Raw genomic sequence first — 19,093 nt, forward strand, 5'->3', positions numbered from 1 at the left:
GGCGTCCCTGCCGCTGGTCCGTGGCCTGTCGGCGCGGCATCCCGGCGGCCGGTCTGCCACTTGCCGCCCGTGGTGTCCCCGTCGCCGGTCTGCTGCGTGCCACCTGCCTTTTCGTCCTGGGGTTCCGGCGTCCCAGACGGTCCACCAGGCCTTGGGCGTCGAACTCTGGCAGCGTCACTTGCAGTGCCACCCGACCTGGGTCCGCGCAGAGCGCCAGCTCCTCTCGGGGCAGGACCGCCCGGGTGAGGTCCTCAACGCTGGTCACCACCCTTAGTAGGGTCGCCAGCGCTCCCTCCTCCAGGTCCCCTTCCGCGCCGATATGGGTCCTCGTGATGTCTTTCGGACCCGTGTACATCCAGGAAGGGCGGACCCGCTACCGCAGGGGCGCCAGACGGCAGCACAAGTAGTCGGCCACCACCATCACCGAGGTCAGCCCCACCCGGCGCAGATCGTCGATGCGATTTAGCACCGGGCGCATGCGCTCGTCCTCCACCGGGGCCACCTCCCAGGTCGGCCTATGGGGCTCCGCCGCCGTCTCCGGCAGCGTGAGGCGGTCATGGGGGATGATGTCGACGTAAACCCAGTCGCGGCGCCAGTCCTCCCACTTGCTCCGCAGCACTTGCGGAATGTACAGCTCGCCAAGCCCGTCCTACAGTCGGAAGTTGCAGTAGCTAGCGACGTCCACGCCGGAGGATCCTCTCTTCTTCTCGGCCGGTCACAGGACGAAGAAATACCGGAATAAGGCCACTGACGGTGGCACTCCCACGAACATCTCACAGAAATACGCAAAAGATGGCCAGGATGACCACCGAGTTCGGACTCAGGTGGATGAGCTGGATGCCGAAGGTGTCCAACACCTAGAGGAAGAAGGTGGAGAAGGGCGGCACCAGCTCGGTGGCGACGAAGGAAACGAAGATGACAATGCACTCCGGTCGGTCCGTGGTGGGTGGAAAGCTCATCGGCGACACCACCGACGCGTCCCGCTGGCCGTCAGGCACCATGAGCTTGCAAACTTTCTCCCCCCCCTCCTCGTTGACGATGCATGACTCCGGCAGCACGCTGTCTTTATAGAGGGATTCTCAAGGATTGCAAGGCCAATGACCAAGCTTCTCCAGAAGGACATGGGATGAGGCATGTGAAGGGAGTATCCAAGAACTCAAAAAGAGACTGACCACTGCCCCATTGTTGAAATTGCCAGATATCCTGAAGGACTTCATGGTCTATTATGATGCGTCACGCCAAGGTTTGGGCTGTGTGCTGATGCAAGAAGATAAGGTAATAGCTTATGCATCCAGGCAACTGAAGGACCATGTACAGAATTACCCAACTCACGATCTGGATTAGCAGTAGTGGTACATGCACTTAAAATATGGAGACATTATCTCCTTGGGAATAAGTGTGAAATTTATACAGACCACAAGAGTCTGAATTATATTTTCACCTAGTCAGAATTGAATCTGAGGTAGCTATCGGTGACACAGGAACCAGGGGTCCCCGAGTATCGAGGCCAGAACAGCAGAGTGCCACGTGGCGCCCTTCCTTGGGGGTTATCTCCCCGAGGTCTGAGAAGACCAAGTTCTGAGAGAGGGTGCTCGGGGCCATGAACAGTGGTCCCCGAGTACCTGAGTTCCCTGATGACACGAGAAGACCAAGTACCGAGAAGAGGGTGCTCGGGGCCATGCACAGTGGTCCCCGAGCACCCAAGTTCCCCGATGAAAAGAAAAGCCAAGTTCCGAGAGAGAGTGCTCGGGGCCGAGAACAGTGGCCCCCGAGCACTCGGTTCCCCGAGGACCCAAGGGAGGTAAGTTCTGGGAGAGAGTGTTCGGGGCCGTGAACAGTGGCCCCTGAGCACTCGGTTCCCCGAGGACCCAAATAGTTAGTTCCGGAAGAGTGCTCGGGGCCGTGAACAGTGGCCCCCGAGCACTCGGTTCCCCGAGGACCAAGAGAGGGCATATCCGAGAGAGAGTGCTCGGGGCTACGAACAGTAGCCTCTGAGCACTCACAGTTCCCGGAGGGTCTGAGAAGTCCTTCGCCGGTGGTCCCCACAGAGGCTCAGCGGTGAGGTGTCAACTAGTGAGAGGCCCGATGCTATATTAAGAGGGCGCGTGGCCTGTCACTTCCAACCACTCCCCCCACGCCTGCTGCCAGTCCCTGCCACAGTCTGGCAGGGAGGCGTGGGGGCATTTAATGCACGGGTCCCATCGCACGTCATCCTTCGCGCCTCGGGAACAAGGAACATGAAGCTCTAGACTTAGACAACAACAGACGACCAGACAACACCGAAGCACGGAACACATCGACGAGTCTCGAAGAACAAGGAACATGAAGCTCTAGACTTAGACAAATATTCTTGTAACACAGTAGATCCTCAGAGAGACATTGTCAGAGCATTTATAGCATACACACAGGAGTAGGGTGTTATGCTCAGTGCGGCCCGAACCTGTCTAAAAATCCCCTGAGCATTTACTCCTTATTGCATCCGATTATCCCACTCCACCTACATCTCATTTACTCCCATTTATTTCACCTACGAAGCGGGTTCAGAATCATCCCCCCGGCCGAATCTCAAAGGGGGTCCCTCCAGATCCCCGCTTGAGGAGTTCACCCTCTGACAGCAGCAAAGGTGGTTAGAGCTGATAAAGGATTACAATCTGAACATCCAATATCACCCAGGCAAGGCAAATGTGGTGGCTTACGCCCTTAGCAGGAAGGTTTACTGTAGTAATATGCATGAACAGGAGTTAGTGCCAAAACTGTTCACAGAAATACAACATTTAAATCTGCACGTGATGCAAGGATAAGCTCACACGCTGGTGATGCATCTGACACTGGAGGATAAAATTCGCGAGGCCCAGGCAGAAGACGAGGAAGTTCTAAAAATCAAGAAGAATCTCGGGTTAGATAAAGCGCTAGGGTTCAGGATAGACTCATGAGGAACTGTATGGTACAAAGACCGGTTATGTGTACCCGATCGGGAAAATCTTAGAGAGTTCATCATGGATGAAGCCCACAACTCTCCCTATTCTATCCATCCTGGATGCACCAAGATGTTCATGGATCTAAGGACCAAGCATTGGTGGACAAGAATGAAAATTGACGTAGTAGGGTTCATTGCTCGATGTGACACCTGCCAAAGGGTCAAGACAGAGCACCAAAGGCCAGCAGGACTGTTGCAACCCTTACAGATCCTGACTTGGAAATGGGATGAAATTGGTATGGATTTCATAGTGGGTTTACCTAGGACCCAGAAGGGTAACGACTCTATATGGGTCATAGTAGATCGTCTAACCAAAGTAGCTCACTTCATACCAGTCAAGACAAACTATGGTGGAGACAAATTAGCTGGCTTATATATTGACAATATCTTGAGACTGCACGGGATCCCAAGTAGGATCGTCTCTGATAGAGGCCCCCAGTTCACATCGAGGTTCTGGAAAAGTTTGCATACAACCTTGGGGACTAAACTGGATTTTAGCTCTGCTTACCACCCACAAACTGATGGTCAAACTGAAAGAGTAAATCAGATCCTGGAAGATCTCCTAAGGGTTTGCATGATAACCTATGGAAAAGATTGGGAAAAAAGTCTATCATATGCAGAGTTCTCTTACAATAACAGCTTTCAAGCTAGTTTAGGAATGTCGCCTTTTGAGGCATTATATGGGCGAAAATGTAGAACACCTCTACTATGGTCAGAAGTAGGAGAGTGATCGCTCTTCGGACCTGCGCTAATCAAGGACACAGAAGATCAGTCGCTAAAATCAAGGAAAATCTAAGAGCAGCTCAAGGTAGACAAAAGGGTTATGCAGACAACCAAAGGAGGGATTTAACCTTCGAAGTGGGGGACTATGTTTACCTCAAGGTGTCTCCAATAAGAGGTACTCGGAGGTTCCAAGTACATGGGAAGCTAGCACCAAGGTATGTGGGGCCATATAAAGTAATGATAAGGGTTGGAGCAGTGGCATATAAATTGGCACTTCCAGCAAAAATGCTCGACATGCACGATGTGTTTCACGTCTCCCAGTTAAAGAAATGCTTGAGAATCCCAGAGGAACAGTTCCTTTAGAAATCATGGATCTGCAATACGAAGAGAGGCCCATCCGAATATTGGATGTGGCAACTCGTCAAACTAGAAAAACTGCAGTCAGGATCTGCCGAGTACAGTGGAGTAATCACACCGAAGCAGAAGCTATATGGGAGCGCGAAGAGGATCTAATGAAGGAGTTTCCAACACTTTTTAGCAAGCTTTCCGAATCTCGGGTTCGAGATTCCATTTAAGTGTGGTAGGTTTGTGACATACTGAGTTTAACATATTAATTAAATAGCAAAATCTAGTGCAAATTAAAAAAATTATTTATTTATCAAAGCCACATAAAATCATGAAAATATGGGTGTGAGTATTGATGCTAGTTTTAGTTGTCTAAGTATTCCAAAATGCACCAAATTTATACTAAGGAAATCCCTGCCTTAAGTTGATTCGTTCATGTTTGGTTTTTGGTTTTTATGCATTTTTGAATGGTGGTTTGAATTGGATATCACTCGAATTCGAATCCCTTCTTAAAGTTCTTTCCATCCCAAGTCCAAATTCAAATTCAAATCATGTTCCCAAATCTCGGAATTCTACCTCTAACTCATAATTTAGGAAATTCCAATTGGTTTGATCCTAATCCAAAATCAAATTTCTCATTTGAAACTAATTCCTAATCCTTTTCCTATTTTTTTCACTCCCGGGCCGATTTCCTCCTCTCTCCACTTTCGGCCCTCCTCCGGCCCGCTCTCCTTTTTCCTTCTCCGCGCGTGTTCGGCCCAACAGTGCATCGGTCGGCCCAGCCGAACAAAGCGCGCGCCGGCAGCGTCCGCGCCCCGCCCGCGCAACCTTCTTCCTCCAACGCGATGCCGCACGTGGCCGGCGCAGAGCGCCCACGCAGGCGAACCACCTGCCCCCTTTCCCATCCGCCTTCCTCCTCGTTTTGCTCCCCCCCTCTCTACTGTCTCTTCCCCACAGCCCGATGGGGATGACTTCGCACGACTTTTGCGCCCCTCCCGTGCTCTCTCTTCTGCTATAAATAGCACCGGCCTAGCCCTTTTTCCCTTCCCTTCCCCCACACTCTCGCACCTCGCCACCGGCGAACTTTCGACCACGTGCTGCCAGGAAGCTTCAGAGCCCTTCCGCCGTCCCTAGGCCATCATCCGTTTGCTAGAAGCTCGACGGGAGCCCGCTCGCGCCAGCAGCCGATCAGCACCACCGTCACCTCATCGACGAATCGCCGGCTGCCGTCCCGCTCCTCGCCGTCCTTGAGCTCGGTGAGCATCCCAAGCCCTTGAGACCCCCACCTAGATAGCATGTATGCGCCCCCAAGCTTCCTCTCGGCTGGTCGCCATGCGCCGCCATAGGTGTGATTTCCGCCATCGTGCATGTGTGTTGATACCCCATTCACATCACCTGTTGTCCTACCATGATGACTAGAAGTCGTAGAACCCACTTTCGAGACGAATTGGCGCCTCCCAGTATGGGGAGCGCTGTCCGATCCCTGGCCACCTCGATGCCCCCCCTTCAGCCACCGATTGGTACTGAATTCATCGTCGGCTGCCGTCGATGTGCCCTACATCGCGTTCACTGTTTCGCAAAGGAGCTCGGCGTTGATTTCCCCTCGTGAAACCCCGTCGGAATCCCACGCTGGCGAGCTGCCCCGAAGCATGCCGTCGCGAGATTTCTTGCCGCTGGCTACTCCTGCCCATCCCCTCCGTCGTTCGCGCTGCGCCGGCTGTCGCCACAGTCCACGCACGCGTGTGGGCCGGCCAATGGCCGCGACGTGGCCTGGCCGACTGGGCCACGACCTGGCCCGAGCACCGTCGGCTTGTTAGGCCGGCCCAGCCATTTATGGGTCGCACTCCAACGGGCCAGCCCAACACTATGCAGCCCACTACTATGCAGCCCGACCCGGACCCAGCCCAATCTGGGCCCATCCTGGCCCAACTAGTACTGTTCATGTGGGCCCATGCACTGTTCATTGGGTCCCACTCCGATTTAAATTGGATTAAAACTTTTGGAGCCATAACTTCTCCGTTCTGGCTCCAATTTCAGCGATTCTTTCACCGAAATTCATCTAAAATCGAGATCTACTCATCCATGCCCTACATGTCATCCTCCAGAATACATATCACCCTAGGAATACCTATTGTTAAATATATTAACGATGGACGACACCTTGATATCTAGCATGCTTTGGATGGAATACGTCTCCTCAGAGACGTCGCTTTTAAAACACTTCTCCTCGAAGATAAGATTTACCGTTACCAATGTTAACTCATATACCATGAATCCTTGATGGTTATGAATTCTGTGATGGGTGTGAAATCCTTGACATCGTGTGGGATATGGTGGGAGATATGTAAAAATGGGTGAAAACTGTTTTGGCAAGGGCAAGTGGAGTAGTACTCTAGACGAGGATGCTCCTGGGGGCTTGAGTCACCTTTGTGGTGTTCATTGCCAGAAGATACCTGCTCTGTCCGATTAAGTACTGAGTCATTGCGCCATCATGCTTAGCCACCCCCGTGCAACCATGTGTCCTAAATGGGCAGGACTTGACTCTCCTTTCACCGGACTGGGTTGGGCATAATACTAGGTGGCTGGGGAGCAGCGAGAAACCAAGTGTCCATCTGGCCCTCTGTTGAATATTTCGAGAGACGGCATAGCCAATCTGGTATTCTGAACATGGTCTCTGGTGCTTGGGGTGTCTCGTAGAAAAGCCAGGCAGGAAAGGTGTTTGGAGGATCTCGGTATGGTTCGCTCCTCCGCTTGCAACGGTTGAAGGCTGAGCATATCACATGGGTAAAGTTGTACAACCTCTGCAGAGTGTAAATCTACTTGAATAGCCAAGTCCACAGTCATGGACATGCGAAAGCAGTAACCCTGATGACTAGACTCTGGGCGCGTACGTCTTGATGAGTGAGTGTGTGGACTAGATGTCCGTGTGATAAGGTTCCTAGCTCATTCCGCCAGAAGCCGTATGATATTAGAGGTACACCAAATGCGATAATAGGGACTGCGGAGTGAGGTGTAGCCCCTCCCAGGACCGAAAAACCCCAGATAAAGCTTGTTAATCGGTTTTAAACTAAGTAATATCAATAATATGTGATACAATAGAATACTTGCATAAACCGCTTTACGCATAAAACTAAACCGTAGAGCCTTATCCTTAAATTACCCATTTATGCATCTATTACCAACTTGAAATAGTATAGGGCTTGCTGAGTGCCTTCCGTGCTCACTCTTGCTGTCATTCAGATGAAGAGGTGGATCCCACCAACGTCAGAGGTGAAGACGGAGCTGAAGAGTAGTCTCTAGAGTCGCGTTCGCACCCTAGCTGCCTGTGTTTTGGGTTCTGTTTTCCGCTGTGCTTTTTATTGGCCATTTGGCCAGGTTTGTAATATATACACTATGGTTTGCAACCTTTTGTGCTCTATAGCCTTAGTACGTATGTACGAGTTTGACTGTGATATTACAACTGTTGTATTGTGCGTATCAGCTACTTGATCCAGGGACTGATACAGGAGGCACAGGAGATCCGAGTCTCAGGGTCTTACATTGGTGGTGGCTAGGCGATGTTTGCCGTCGTTTCCGGCCTTCCTGGACCGCTTCGGCTCCTCCCGTGTTTTGGCCCCCTTCGTTCTAGTTGGGTGCGGGAGCACCGGGCGAAAGCCCTGATTGGCTTCCTGTCAACATCTCTTTTCTAGTTTAGGTAGGTAGTTGGTCAAATGATGCAGCGTTTTGAGCCTAGTTTAGCTAGGTAGTCTGTCTGTTATGTTTTAGTTTTATACTTACTTTTTCCTTAATTAACTGAGGTGGTTGTGTGCATCTTAACTATGCAGAAACTAAGAGCAAGTTTTAATGTGATTGTATCCTCTTAATGTAATGATAAAAGTCAATAAAGCTTCTATTATCGAAAAAATCAGGTGGATTCTCAAGTGATACTTCATTCAAAGAGACTGGTAGAAGGCACGATGTTGGGTATACATGGCACTAATAAGATTCACTGGGAGATGTATCGGTATCACAATAGTATGAAGAATGAAAGAATCAAACATGAATTCTGATGTACAGGCAATTTTGTCTGGAGTCTGAAACTGCTGCTTCATTAAACAATCAGAGGACCTAAGGCTTGCGATGCATGATAGTTTTAAAGAGCTGAATGATAGCATCATAGTGTACAATGGAAAACGGGACAAGGAACAAAAGGGGATCAAACCAAGGTCCACTATGTATGGCATGATAGCATCATAGTGTAGATGTCTTTGTTGTATTGTATCTATGTATGGCATGACCAGTAAAGGGGGGGGGGGGCAGTTCATACATACTGTGTACATTATTCTTCAGTAAAGGGAGGATCAGCACAAGGTTTTTTTTTTCTTCAGCACGTTAGAACAACACATGCTTGAAATCAGTTCTCTGGACAAAAAAACAAAAAACAAAGAGTTAGCTATAGCAACCAATTAACTCAAAACCACTAAGAGCCAAACAAAAAAGTAATTCTAAAATCTCTAAAAAAACGCCTCTATGGAACCGGAGATACTAACAGATAATCGCTTCAGTAGATAGTGACAACCAGCCAATCGCTTAGTGAAGAAAGCTCAAATGTGATTGAAGGGTGATAGCAATGATGAAAACCAACAATGAAATATTGGTTTTGCATAAGAAAAACATCTTAAATGATCTCCAGACACCAATGCTCCTATCCAAAACCAATATAATGTCTACAGAATCTGTTTTCTCACAAGTCAACACAGGACAAATGTAACACCCGCAAGATGTATTGACCTTAGCACATGTCACATAGCAGTTAACAAAATCGCCAAGCACAAACCAGGTAGTGAATTTTTGCCGCTACAGAATACCCAAATGAATAAAAGCCTTGCATAAATTAAGAAAAATAAATAAAGAAACATTGAAGCATCACCCGACAAATGCATATAGCAACATAAATTTAATTAACTTCTGATTAGGGTTCCACAGAGTTTCAAGTGAAGTTCAATGTGTTCATGTATAGTAGATTAATGCAGAAAATATATAAACCACACCATGGTCAACCAACCATGAAAATGAACAGTAAAGGTTTTAGATTTAAATTAAAAATGATGAATCTGTATGCAGATAGGCATTGAGACCTGCTGAAACATTTAAACATATAGCTGAAGCAATTCTATGAGCTTAACTACAAAGGTTGAGCTAAAAAAGAATCATGCATGGACAGTAGCATCTCTCTTTTGTGTCCACGTTGACAGTAGGCACCTATCCCTATTTGAGCTGCAGCAAATTCTAACTAAAGAGAAACACCATGCAGCTAAAACAACACATGTTTTTCTAAATTAGCCTTGACGGTACACCCTGCAAAGCAATCGAATCATACGGCTCATATAATCCACAAACAGGGAATCAATATGGCAAATAAGTGAAGCAAAATAATAACAATAATAGAAAGAATTTAAAATGCCTTTGGGTAGCACAAATATCAGTTTTATGAAAGGACTATTCTTGGATCAAGAGGGCTTGAACCTCTAACTAAAGTCTAAAAACACAAAATGGAGAGGGAGCTTACACATTAGATACATAGATGATGTAAATGCCTAGCAATTGTAGTTCTGTTCAGAAAACCTTGGTCAGGTTGCAATCCAGCAACAAGAGTCGATCTTCTATTTCTACTCCGCGAACTGATACTTCTGCACAGAAGAAGCTAAACCCTGAAAATTTCTCTTCTCTAGTTTAGTAAGGGAATTGCTCCAGGATGCGAAAGTATGTGAAGATCATTGCGGACTGGACCCCAAATTAGTATTTTATTTTCTGACATACAACATTCTGTGACCTCTCATATTGCTCAAGGATGATTCTTTCATGTGTCCCTGTAGGCTTTGAACTGTCAAATATTAATGCTTGGAAAGAGGAGGCACCCTCATGTAAAAATGGAACGGTCATATTAGTTATCTGTGGAACCAAAGATACACTGATTGATATGGGAAAAAAAACTATCAGGAGGCATCACTTCTCGTGCAATAGGAATATCAAATATTTTATTTGGCCGTGCATAATTACTTTACGTCAACCTCAAACAGGGTACTTACTTGGAAAGAGTAGCATACACATGTAAATCAGGCTATCCTTGTTCAATGATGAAACCGTGACCTGCTAGATAAAATAGACAAATAATTAGAACAAAATTGGGGCGGAACATCTTCTTACAAAAGTCAGAGATCTTGATTCGGCTGGTATATAATATTTTCCGTTTGGTGTAAAACTATCAGGAGGGAACAGGGATGTCACTGTTATATAATATTTTCCATTTGGTGTGAGATCAGAGATCTTGATTCGGCTCCAGAGGCGTGTAATATACGATCGATGTTTAAAATTGAATCTTACTTTTATTGAAATTTAACGTTTTTCGGTTAGTTAGGTAACAATTTTTGGTTTCATAAATAGTTTACTTTTTTTAACAGTTGAACATATTTCTACGGCATTATTTTGGAGACAGTGTTAAGCGAGTTCGTTCCATGTGCGAGCGTTCGGACTCGAACACGAGTTGACTCGAGCGTTCGCACCGTACAAACGCTGTTCTTACAAACCGAGCTAACGCTGGATACCTAGTTTGGTATTTTTTATTAGTTATACAATATCTTTCAACTAATTATATAATATTTTTCAAAAACTATGAAGTCTGAGGATCCTGATGCGGCTTGAGGGGGAGCACGAAGTAATTGCGCGGCGCCATCGAAGGGCATGACGGTGTGGGTAGTGGCGCTGTCGGAAAGCGCGACAGTTTGGCGGTCGACGGCTTGACGCGATCGAGTCCGTACGGCGGCGAGTGCAGGACAGAGGCTCGTCGGCTGTAGCAGCGACGCGAGAGAGGCAGGGAGGGAGGGGAGGTCTCCGGCTGGCTTGGACGCGATGATCGGAATGCACTAACGAGCACTAGCGGGTAATGCGTCACAGGTGTCGCACGCCGATACCCGAAACCAGCGTCAAGGCTCCTTTTAGTTTGGTGGCAGCCTCGTAAGTGTGAGCTAAATACGGGTCCTATATAGCTCTATTTATTAGGTCCTGTCTATAGCACACTCGGGGGTTTTAGGAAAAAGCCAACACTCTAATTTTTAGCCATACAAAACCGGAGATAAAAGCTCAGATTAGATCTGACTTGGTAGCAGTGGAAATTTGGATGTTTTCGAGGACTCCAACACCTGAATTTTGAATTACACCAATATTACATGGAAATTGCAAAAAAAAATATTGTAACTCCAATAGAAATAGATTGTAAATTCAAAATAAACTAGCTGTAAACTAAAATTCTGGTGTTGAGAGGCTTAAAAACACATGGAGTTTTCTTGCCTTACATACCCGTCATCCTAAAGCACAAATCTTAACATTGATCTGAAACACAAAAGATTATTGAGAGTTAGGTCACAGTGATGGTTTAGGGTTTAGGGTTAGGAATTCTCGGTCCTAATATTGGCTTTCATGGTGTTTCTCAAAGGATATGTGCAAAGATTAAAGATTATTTAACTCCAAGTGCCACAAGGAGCTAATGTTGACACGTAGGAGTAGATATGTTCGTTGTTTTTCCTTTGACCATAATATAAAGGGTTAAGGATAGTAGCTTAGCTTAGTTTGAGCTAAATAGATGTTTGTGATGCACACTAGTTGAGTATAGCACCGTATGATGCATCACATCATATGGTGAGGTATGGAAAATAAACTAGCGGTGCACCATCCCTCTGTTGTAGAGAGGTTGCAATTTAGGAAGGTCCAAAGTTAAGTCACTGTCTGATACAATGATTGAAGTCACTGCATGATGTGATGCATTGTCCTTTATTTCCAGAGAGCTCCAAGATTTGAAGTTCGATGGGAAGGCAAGTCACCACATGATGCGGTAATTGTGGTCACTGCGTGTTGCAGTGCACCGTCCATTTTTTGCAGAGATTTTGGAAAAACTTAGATCCAAGATAGACAGTCATCGCATGATATCATGCCTCACCGCATGATATGATGAGTTGTACAGAATAATAACAGCTAGTTTTTCTGACCGTTGTAGTTCCTACTTACCCACATCATGTGGTGGCCCACCGCATCATATGGTGACAAAGGATTCTATAGCTCGTAATCATAATGGCTAGTTTTTCAATGGGTCTATACATACCCTCATTGAAGCTCTCTCCACTGACTAGTTAGCTCATTTACATATTGGAGAGTCAAGAGAAGGAAGTTAGTGTTAGGAGAGTAGCTAGTGTGCATTCATCCATATCTTTGACTTAGATTAGGTCAAGTAAGGTGTTTGACTTGTTACTTTTGGTGATTGATGCCACCTAATCGACTTGGTGGTGTTTGATCTTGATCAGCTTTATGGAGATGATTTGTTGAAATCCCAAGATAATGATGTGCCGATTTGGAGTCCACCAATCTAGAGAGGGGAAGAACTACCACCAGAGAGCGCTTAGTTCTTGCATGGATTAAAAGGAAACTAGACCCTTGTGCCAATGATCCAATGAGGACTTATAGGAGTGCAAACTTCTCGATACTTCGAGAAAAATATAAGTCCTCCCTATTCCTCTCTTTACATTTGAGCATTTAATTTATGTAATTTACATTTCACATTTATATTTGTAGAATTGTCATGCTGACTAGAAATGAGACTAGGATACAAAATTTCGTGCGTTTGGATAGACTCACTACAAACCTTGACCACATATATATGTCAATGTTGCTTTAATTTTTTGCTCTTAATTTCTAATTGTTCAAAAAGTTTTTAGAACCTAATTCACACCTTGATGCTTTCACCGGTGCGCAAAACTTTTTAGATGAACCCCAGGTAATCTACTGCTTCTCCTTGGTTGCTGTGTGATACCACCGTGATAATAAAGAATGCTTAAAATATAGGCCAGCCGTAGCGCGTCGCAGCAGGCACAACGCCACCCCCTTCGCCGCCGTCGTAGCAAGAGGTTTTTGTGCTCAACCATACATTGCAACACCCGTCCTTGGCGTTTGCTTGATTCGTTCTATGTTGCAGTGTGTTCATGCCTTGATATCGATTTGTTTCCGGTTGCCGAATTCTTCTTCTTGTTGCCGAGGCTGCTCTTCCAGTTTTGCACTGCAAATTTCGTCGCTCCGTAATCTATGCTTCGTCAACGGATCTTACCGCGATTAGAAAACCAGTAGAGTACATAATTAAGGTAATTTCGTAACCTGAATTGGGCAGTATTAATCTATGCTTCGTCAACGGTTGTTGTTATGGATCTGTATTTGCAATGGGCCCCATTGAGATTTTGCTCGAGCTCCGCCAATGAAAAGCCCGGCTGTGATGCCACTCCCTAGATGCTTCTGCCGAGGCCATGACTCCTTGTCCAAATCTTTTGATCACCAGAGCTCCTTGTTTATGTTAAAAGAGTGTCAGAGAGGACCAACTAAGCATCTCTCTCTGAAAGTATCCTGCAAAGAATTTAGAAATGCATCCCACATCCTGGCATTACACTGCAGAGTAGAATAGAGCAGAGATACCAGCAGCAGACGGCAAACATTACTAATACCAGACAGACATCGAATGAGGAAATGGGAACAAATAATTTACATAGATTAATGTCGCATAATACTCTGTACAATTGCTCTTTTTTTCCTTTTTCCCTCCTCTTTTTTCTTTATGGATGGCAATCTTCCATCCACTTTCTTTCTCTGCCTCTTGCACCGAATATAATATAACCAACCGAAAAAGAACTAGAATCTAGAATCGAAAGAACAAAGGAACTCTCAAGTTTAGACGACGGCCTCCTTTCAGGCCTCCAGCATCGATCAGTTCACTACTGGAGCTTTCTTTCTGACGACGAACAGAGCTACTATAAAGGCTAGTTAAACTAGGAACGCAATGGCACCACCCCATGGGTTGCTACGACACCAGACTCGTTGCATGATCAGAGAGCCTGGAACTGGAAATGGCAATGGCCTACCCCCTGCGCTGCAGATCGATGACGACGACGCTAACGTTATCCAAGCTCCCCCTGCCAATCGCGAGCATGGCGAGGAGCCCGGCGGCGTTGTTGCAGAGAGGCTCTGGATACGGGCCTACTGCCGCTGCCGCACCCGCGCCACCGTCTTCCAGGTCTGCTGCTGCTGCTGCTCTACCCGCGCCGCCATCTTCCAGGCATTGGCGGGCGACGGAGCAGGCGGTCTCGTTCGTGATCACGTCCCACATCCCGTCGCTGGCGAGGATCAGGCACTCGTCCTCCACTGTCCTTTGGGTTATGGTGATCTCTGGCTCACAGATCACTTCAGGCCTTAGGAACCTGTCCCCTGTACAAACAGCAAAGCAGTTAGCAAAGCAAATGGGATTCAGTACTTCATTCATGTTCAGAGCAGTATACTGTACTGAATTACTCACTAGTAAGTAATTCGAATAAAATGCTTCATGTTGTGCAATCAGTTGTGGATATGAAAGTACTTCATGTTCAGAGCAATATAGTTGGCAAGGTACACTTCTACGCACCAGTCATTTCAGTTAGTATTTATTCACAAAATGATTTATTCAGATAAAGATACCGCAACATCGCTATCATCCCTAGACCACAGCCTAATCAAACCTATCCGCACCTATTTACAAAGGTCAGTTCTTTTTCTAGGTTGGGTTGCTATCAGAGGAACTTGTAGATAAATGGCGCTTCCACGATCGACGAATCGGAGATGAACTTGTGGCTTTGGTGCCTTCTTCCTTGGCATCTATGATAACGTAAGTAACTGAATAAGCTCCATCAAGGGACAGCTGAAAGTTGAACCTCAAATGGCCAAGTTAGATGAGCAGAGTACCTGTGGTCGTTTTCTTCCTAAGCCAATTAAAATGCCACAACTCAAAGGATCAGTGATGTGACAGTTTATCTACTCAACAACTACTAAGTAATATTAGAAACCTTAATTTCGTAGAACACTACGCATGGTTTATCATACTCATACCTCGTTGACACGAAACTTACAAGCCATTCTTTTCATAAAGAAAGCTTAAAGGGACGCCTTTAGTAGAATTCAGTTTAATTACTAGTTGGATTCCAAGTCACCTGGCAGTTCTTAATTGGTGCAGAGATGGTAAGATGCAAAGGAATAGTTTTCCTTTCGGTGTCTAAAGAGATGCAAAGAGACAAGCGAGATCACCCTTTCCGATATAGCATTTGTACTTCCCTTCCAACCCTAGTTTATTTCGATCCCCCCAACATTGCTCATTGCTGGGAACAAAATGATATAGTTCAAGAACAAAGGGACACGTCGATCAGTGAGAGCCAAGAGGCAAGTACATACTCCTTACCACCCTAGTGTAAGCCACATGAATCAAAGCACAAACAGAGAAGCATCTGAACACTAACTTGTACTGGAAAAAAAAAACTCTTTTATGGTGATTCATACTATCTAAAGGTAGAAGGTAGTATAAATCTAATCCGACGATCAACGTAATTGGATATTTGATAATTATGATAATTTTGTTAAAATTACCCATCATACTTTTGCTAATAGAAAGATCAACGCCGTAAACGTTGGATTGCTAACCCTAGCCGATAGGTAGCAAATGAACTCTCATATCGAATGCAGATTAAAATGTTAAAACGGCAATGAAATATTACTCTATTTAGAGACATATAACTGCAGTTAATTACTTTTATGCCACGTATTTTTCTCCCCACAATAATCTAATACTACCATACTACTCACACATACTACCTACACTACCGGTGAGAAATGAGTAGTATTCTGACTAATCTGGACCGTTGAACTCTAAAAAATAGATAACTCATATTAATTTTGGACCACAATAAAATTTCTCAAAAAAAAAAGGCGCTCAAAATGGGAACATAATATGATGTTCGAAACTGAAACTGGAACGGAAACACCGAAAACTCATTTGATCAACTAGTCAAATTCAGACAATGCAATTGCAACACACATTTTGGAGATTGATTGATGCATGGATGAATGCTGAAGGAAGCATAACCATGTAAGGATGATGCAGACATACCTAGTGCCCGCGACATGGCGAGGATCCCTCGCACGCGCGGCCCGTTGATGTAGATCACCTGACCGCCCAACGCCTCGATCCGTGCCTTCTCGTCCGGCCGATCCGGCTGCACACAGTTTGTGAATTTCGCCAGCACAGAGCAGAACACATATATTAGCACTTGCAAAACAGAAGGCAGCTACTAGATTACGTATGACACACTTGCAGACAATTATATTAGCACTGCTGATTAGTACAGAATTATTAGACTGTTCGTTCATCCATCCATCCATCCTGTCTGATGAGATCATCATCAGACACGGCACAGCGATTAAGCAAACCCTAATTCCCTGGGGTCATGATCAGCACGAATATTGGCGCACCAACCAACCTTTTCTACTGTATTAATTCCCTAGCACTTTCCCAGCCACTAAAAAGTTGCCAGTTTTTGACCACCCATCCATCGGCCATCGCAGAGAAATTAAAAGAGAGCAGCACTACTGCTGACCCAGCAACTCTCTCTCCCTCCCTCTCCCCCACAGCAGCAAGGCAAGGCAGGTGGCGCCTCCGCCCACCACGCTCTCTCCACCGGAGGGCCCCACCGCACATGCGACAGCGACGGAGGCCCGCCACGCTTTGAGCTGCTGGCCCACCCCACCGCCGACGACCACCCCCGTCGCCCCACGTGCCCCGGCGGAGACCGACACGTGTCCCCCAGACCTCCATCACGCCTCGGAATCTCCCGCAACCGCCACCACGTGTCCTCCCGGCGACAGCGACGGCGGGCCACGGCCGCTGCAAAAGTTCCGAGATGTAGTATCCACGGAACTGCCGCTGCATGGCCCGCTTTGGAACTCGTGCAGCACCTGCAACTCTGCCTCTCTGTCGAGACCCAGCAGCTCCATTTTAATGTGATTTCTTTTCTTTTTCTTTTCTTTTCTTTTCTTCTCTTTTAGATGCGGAGAAAAATCTGTGAGAATCAGTAAGAAGCTGTTGCTGACGTGAGTGCGGTAAACGTAGGCGAGCATAAGCCACGCCGGCGGCCAACCACGAGGCAGCTGCGAAGGTTCACGACGCGGGACACCTCACCGGGATACGCGGGCCCCCTGCAGGGGTCAACGGTCAACGTCGTCTGAGAGACTCGGACCACACCACAACAGGGGGTATGGAGTCAAAGACGACGAGTCGACGACGACGACGCCGACACGTACAACCCAACGCATCGTGTCGGGCTCGTACCTTGTGGTCGTCGGAGAGGGGGACGGGCGGGGAGCCGGCGGGGCCGCGGCAGAGCACGGCGCGGGAGTCGCCACAGTTGGCCACGATGAGGCGGCTGCCGACGAGGACCGCGACCACGGCGGTGGAGCCCACGATGCCGGACGGCCGGCCGGCCAGCGGGCACCGGCACCGCAGGCGCGACACGCGCCCGCACGCGCACGCCAGGGCCGCCAGCTCGTCCACGCGGCGGAAGCTGCGCGACAGCGCCGCGCGCCACGCGTGCTCCTCCTCCTCCTCCTCTTGCTCCACCCAGGCGCGGCCGCTCCCGCCGGCGGCGGCACTCGTCCCAGCTCCCGCCGCTGCCTGCTGCTGCCGCAGCTGCCGGCGGTGTACCAAGGCCGCAGCCTCCCTCGTGAGCTCCTCGGCCAGGATCACGTGCATCCGCTCCTGGCACAGCACTGACACCTGCATGTATTTGATTTGATGTAGCATATGGAGTACGTATTACCAAGAAGGATTAACAAAAAAAAAACAAACGAGAAAAACGTGGCCAGGTCGAATTTGGAATGCGCTGGAATGTGGCCAGGTGGAGACTGGGTACTACTCCAGTACTAGCAGTGACTAGTGAAATGTGGTACGAACTGAAGCTGCAGCAGCTTTTTCTTTGGCACGCATTAATGGCGTTTCTTGTTTTGTTTGTGCAGGAGAATGTAAAAATAAATCAATCAATCTGCAAATAATAAACGAAGCGGTACAAGGGTTAAACAGTTATTAATTAGGATTTAATTAGGACCATGAGATGTTTGGCGAGTAATTAATTGAAGACGGGATTAGAGGATATGATGAAGATCTGCCGGCGGCGTGGTGGTAAATGGTACGTACAAGGGATCCGCCGTGGCCGTCGAAGACGGCAAAGTAGTGCATGGGCGAGCCGTCGGCCCAGGTGCAGAAGGACGGGTGCTGCGAGACGGTGTCCTCCATCTCCCGCATCCGCCCGTACAGCGCCATCGACCCGAACGCCACCGGCCACACCTGCGCCGCCGGCTGCGCCTCAGGCAGCGGAGCCAGCCCCGCCACCGGTGCCTCAGCCGGCGCGAGCGACCGCGGTTCCCCCTCCTCCTCTTCCTCCTCATGTACCCTCTCCAGCGAGCCCTGCGACGATGATGAAGATGACAGGGAGGCCGGGCGGATCCTCTTCTCCTTGCTTAGGCCAGCGTTGGGGTCCTCGTTGGGCCCCGCGGTGACCGTGGCCATGCGCGGGGGCGCGAGGCGGCGGCGCCTGCGCAGCCGGCATTCCGGGGTGGCGGGAGACACAGCGACTGGGTTCCCGTCGCCGCCGGGCATGTTCACGCCGGCGCTAGCCATCACCATCTATCACCTCCGCGCTGCGGCGGCGTTCATGGGCAAGAAGAGGAGCACGGATCCCGGAGCAGGCAGGCTGCAGTGTCTGCGAAGCTAGCTAGGGCATCAGAGAAGAGGTGAGGGGATCGAAAGGGAAGAGGAGAGGAGAGGAGGAGAGGAGGAAGGCGAGTTGCGCTTGCGTCGGGTCTTATTCTTCTCCTCTGCCCCTCTCTCTCACGCGGTCTGGTCGCGTGGACGGAGGATGGGGGCTACGTGACGAGACGTGGAGAGCGGGCCACACGTGGCAGGGGAGGTGCAGGGGGCTCGTGGTCCCCGGTGGCCTCGCCGCGCGCAAACTGGCACCCCTGGCGGTCAGTGCGCGGCGTGGTAGGCGGTCCCGGTTGTTTCGGCTCTGCCCAGGCTTTCTGCACTCTCCGTGAAGCGTGTCAATGGGCGTGCGTGGCCAGAGCTAGAAAACGCGCTGACGCGGGCGCCGTGGCTAGACTGACCACCTCTTTCCCCGCGGAAAT

At 48.3% G+C, this 19,093-nt stretch overlaps 1 protein-coding gene across 1 annotated transcript; it reads right to left on the reverse strand.

The window, feature by feature from the left end:
• Nucleotides 1-13,578: 13,578 nt before the first annotated feature.
• Nucleotides 13,579-18,809, reverse strand: LOC133923911 (probable protein phosphatase 2C 37). Its single transcript, XM_062369220.1, has 4 exons — nucleotides 18,105-18,809; nucleotides 17,244-17,687; nucleotides 16,026-16,131; nucleotides 13,579-14,320 (listed from the first exon to the last, which is right to left on the reverse strand). Exons 1-4 carry the CDS (start codon nucleotides 18,591-18,593, stop codon nucleotides 13,974-13,976), a joined length of 1,386 nt encoding a protein of 461 aa, XP_062225204.1. The 5' UTR covers nucleotides 18,594-18,809; the 3' UTR covers nucleotides 13,579-13,973.
• Nucleotides 18,810-19,093: the final 284 nt, after the last annotated feature.

This window comes from Phragmites australis, chromosome 7, assembly GCF_958298935.1.
Source record: "Phragmites australis chromosome 7, lpPhrAust1.1, whole genome shotgun sequence".
NCBI classification, from domain to species: Eukaryota; Viridiplantae; Streptophyta; class Magnoliopsida; order Poales; family Poaceae; genus Phragmites; species Phragmites australis.

Bases quoted from the DNA above. Each gene is read 5' to 3' on its own strand.
- LOC133923911 (XM_062369220.1), bottom strand. From the start codon at position 18,593: ATGGTGATGGCTAGCGCCGGCGTGAACATGCCCGGCGGCGACGGGAAC. The intron at 17,688-18,104 runs GTACGTACCATT...AAATACATGCAG, and splicing joins ACGGCCACGGCGGATCCCTT to GTGTCAGTGCTGTGCCAGGA. The intron at 14,321-16,025 runs GTATGTCTGCAT...CTGTTTGTACAG, and splicing joins CGCCATGTCGCGGGCACTAG to GGGACAGGTTCCTAAGGCCT.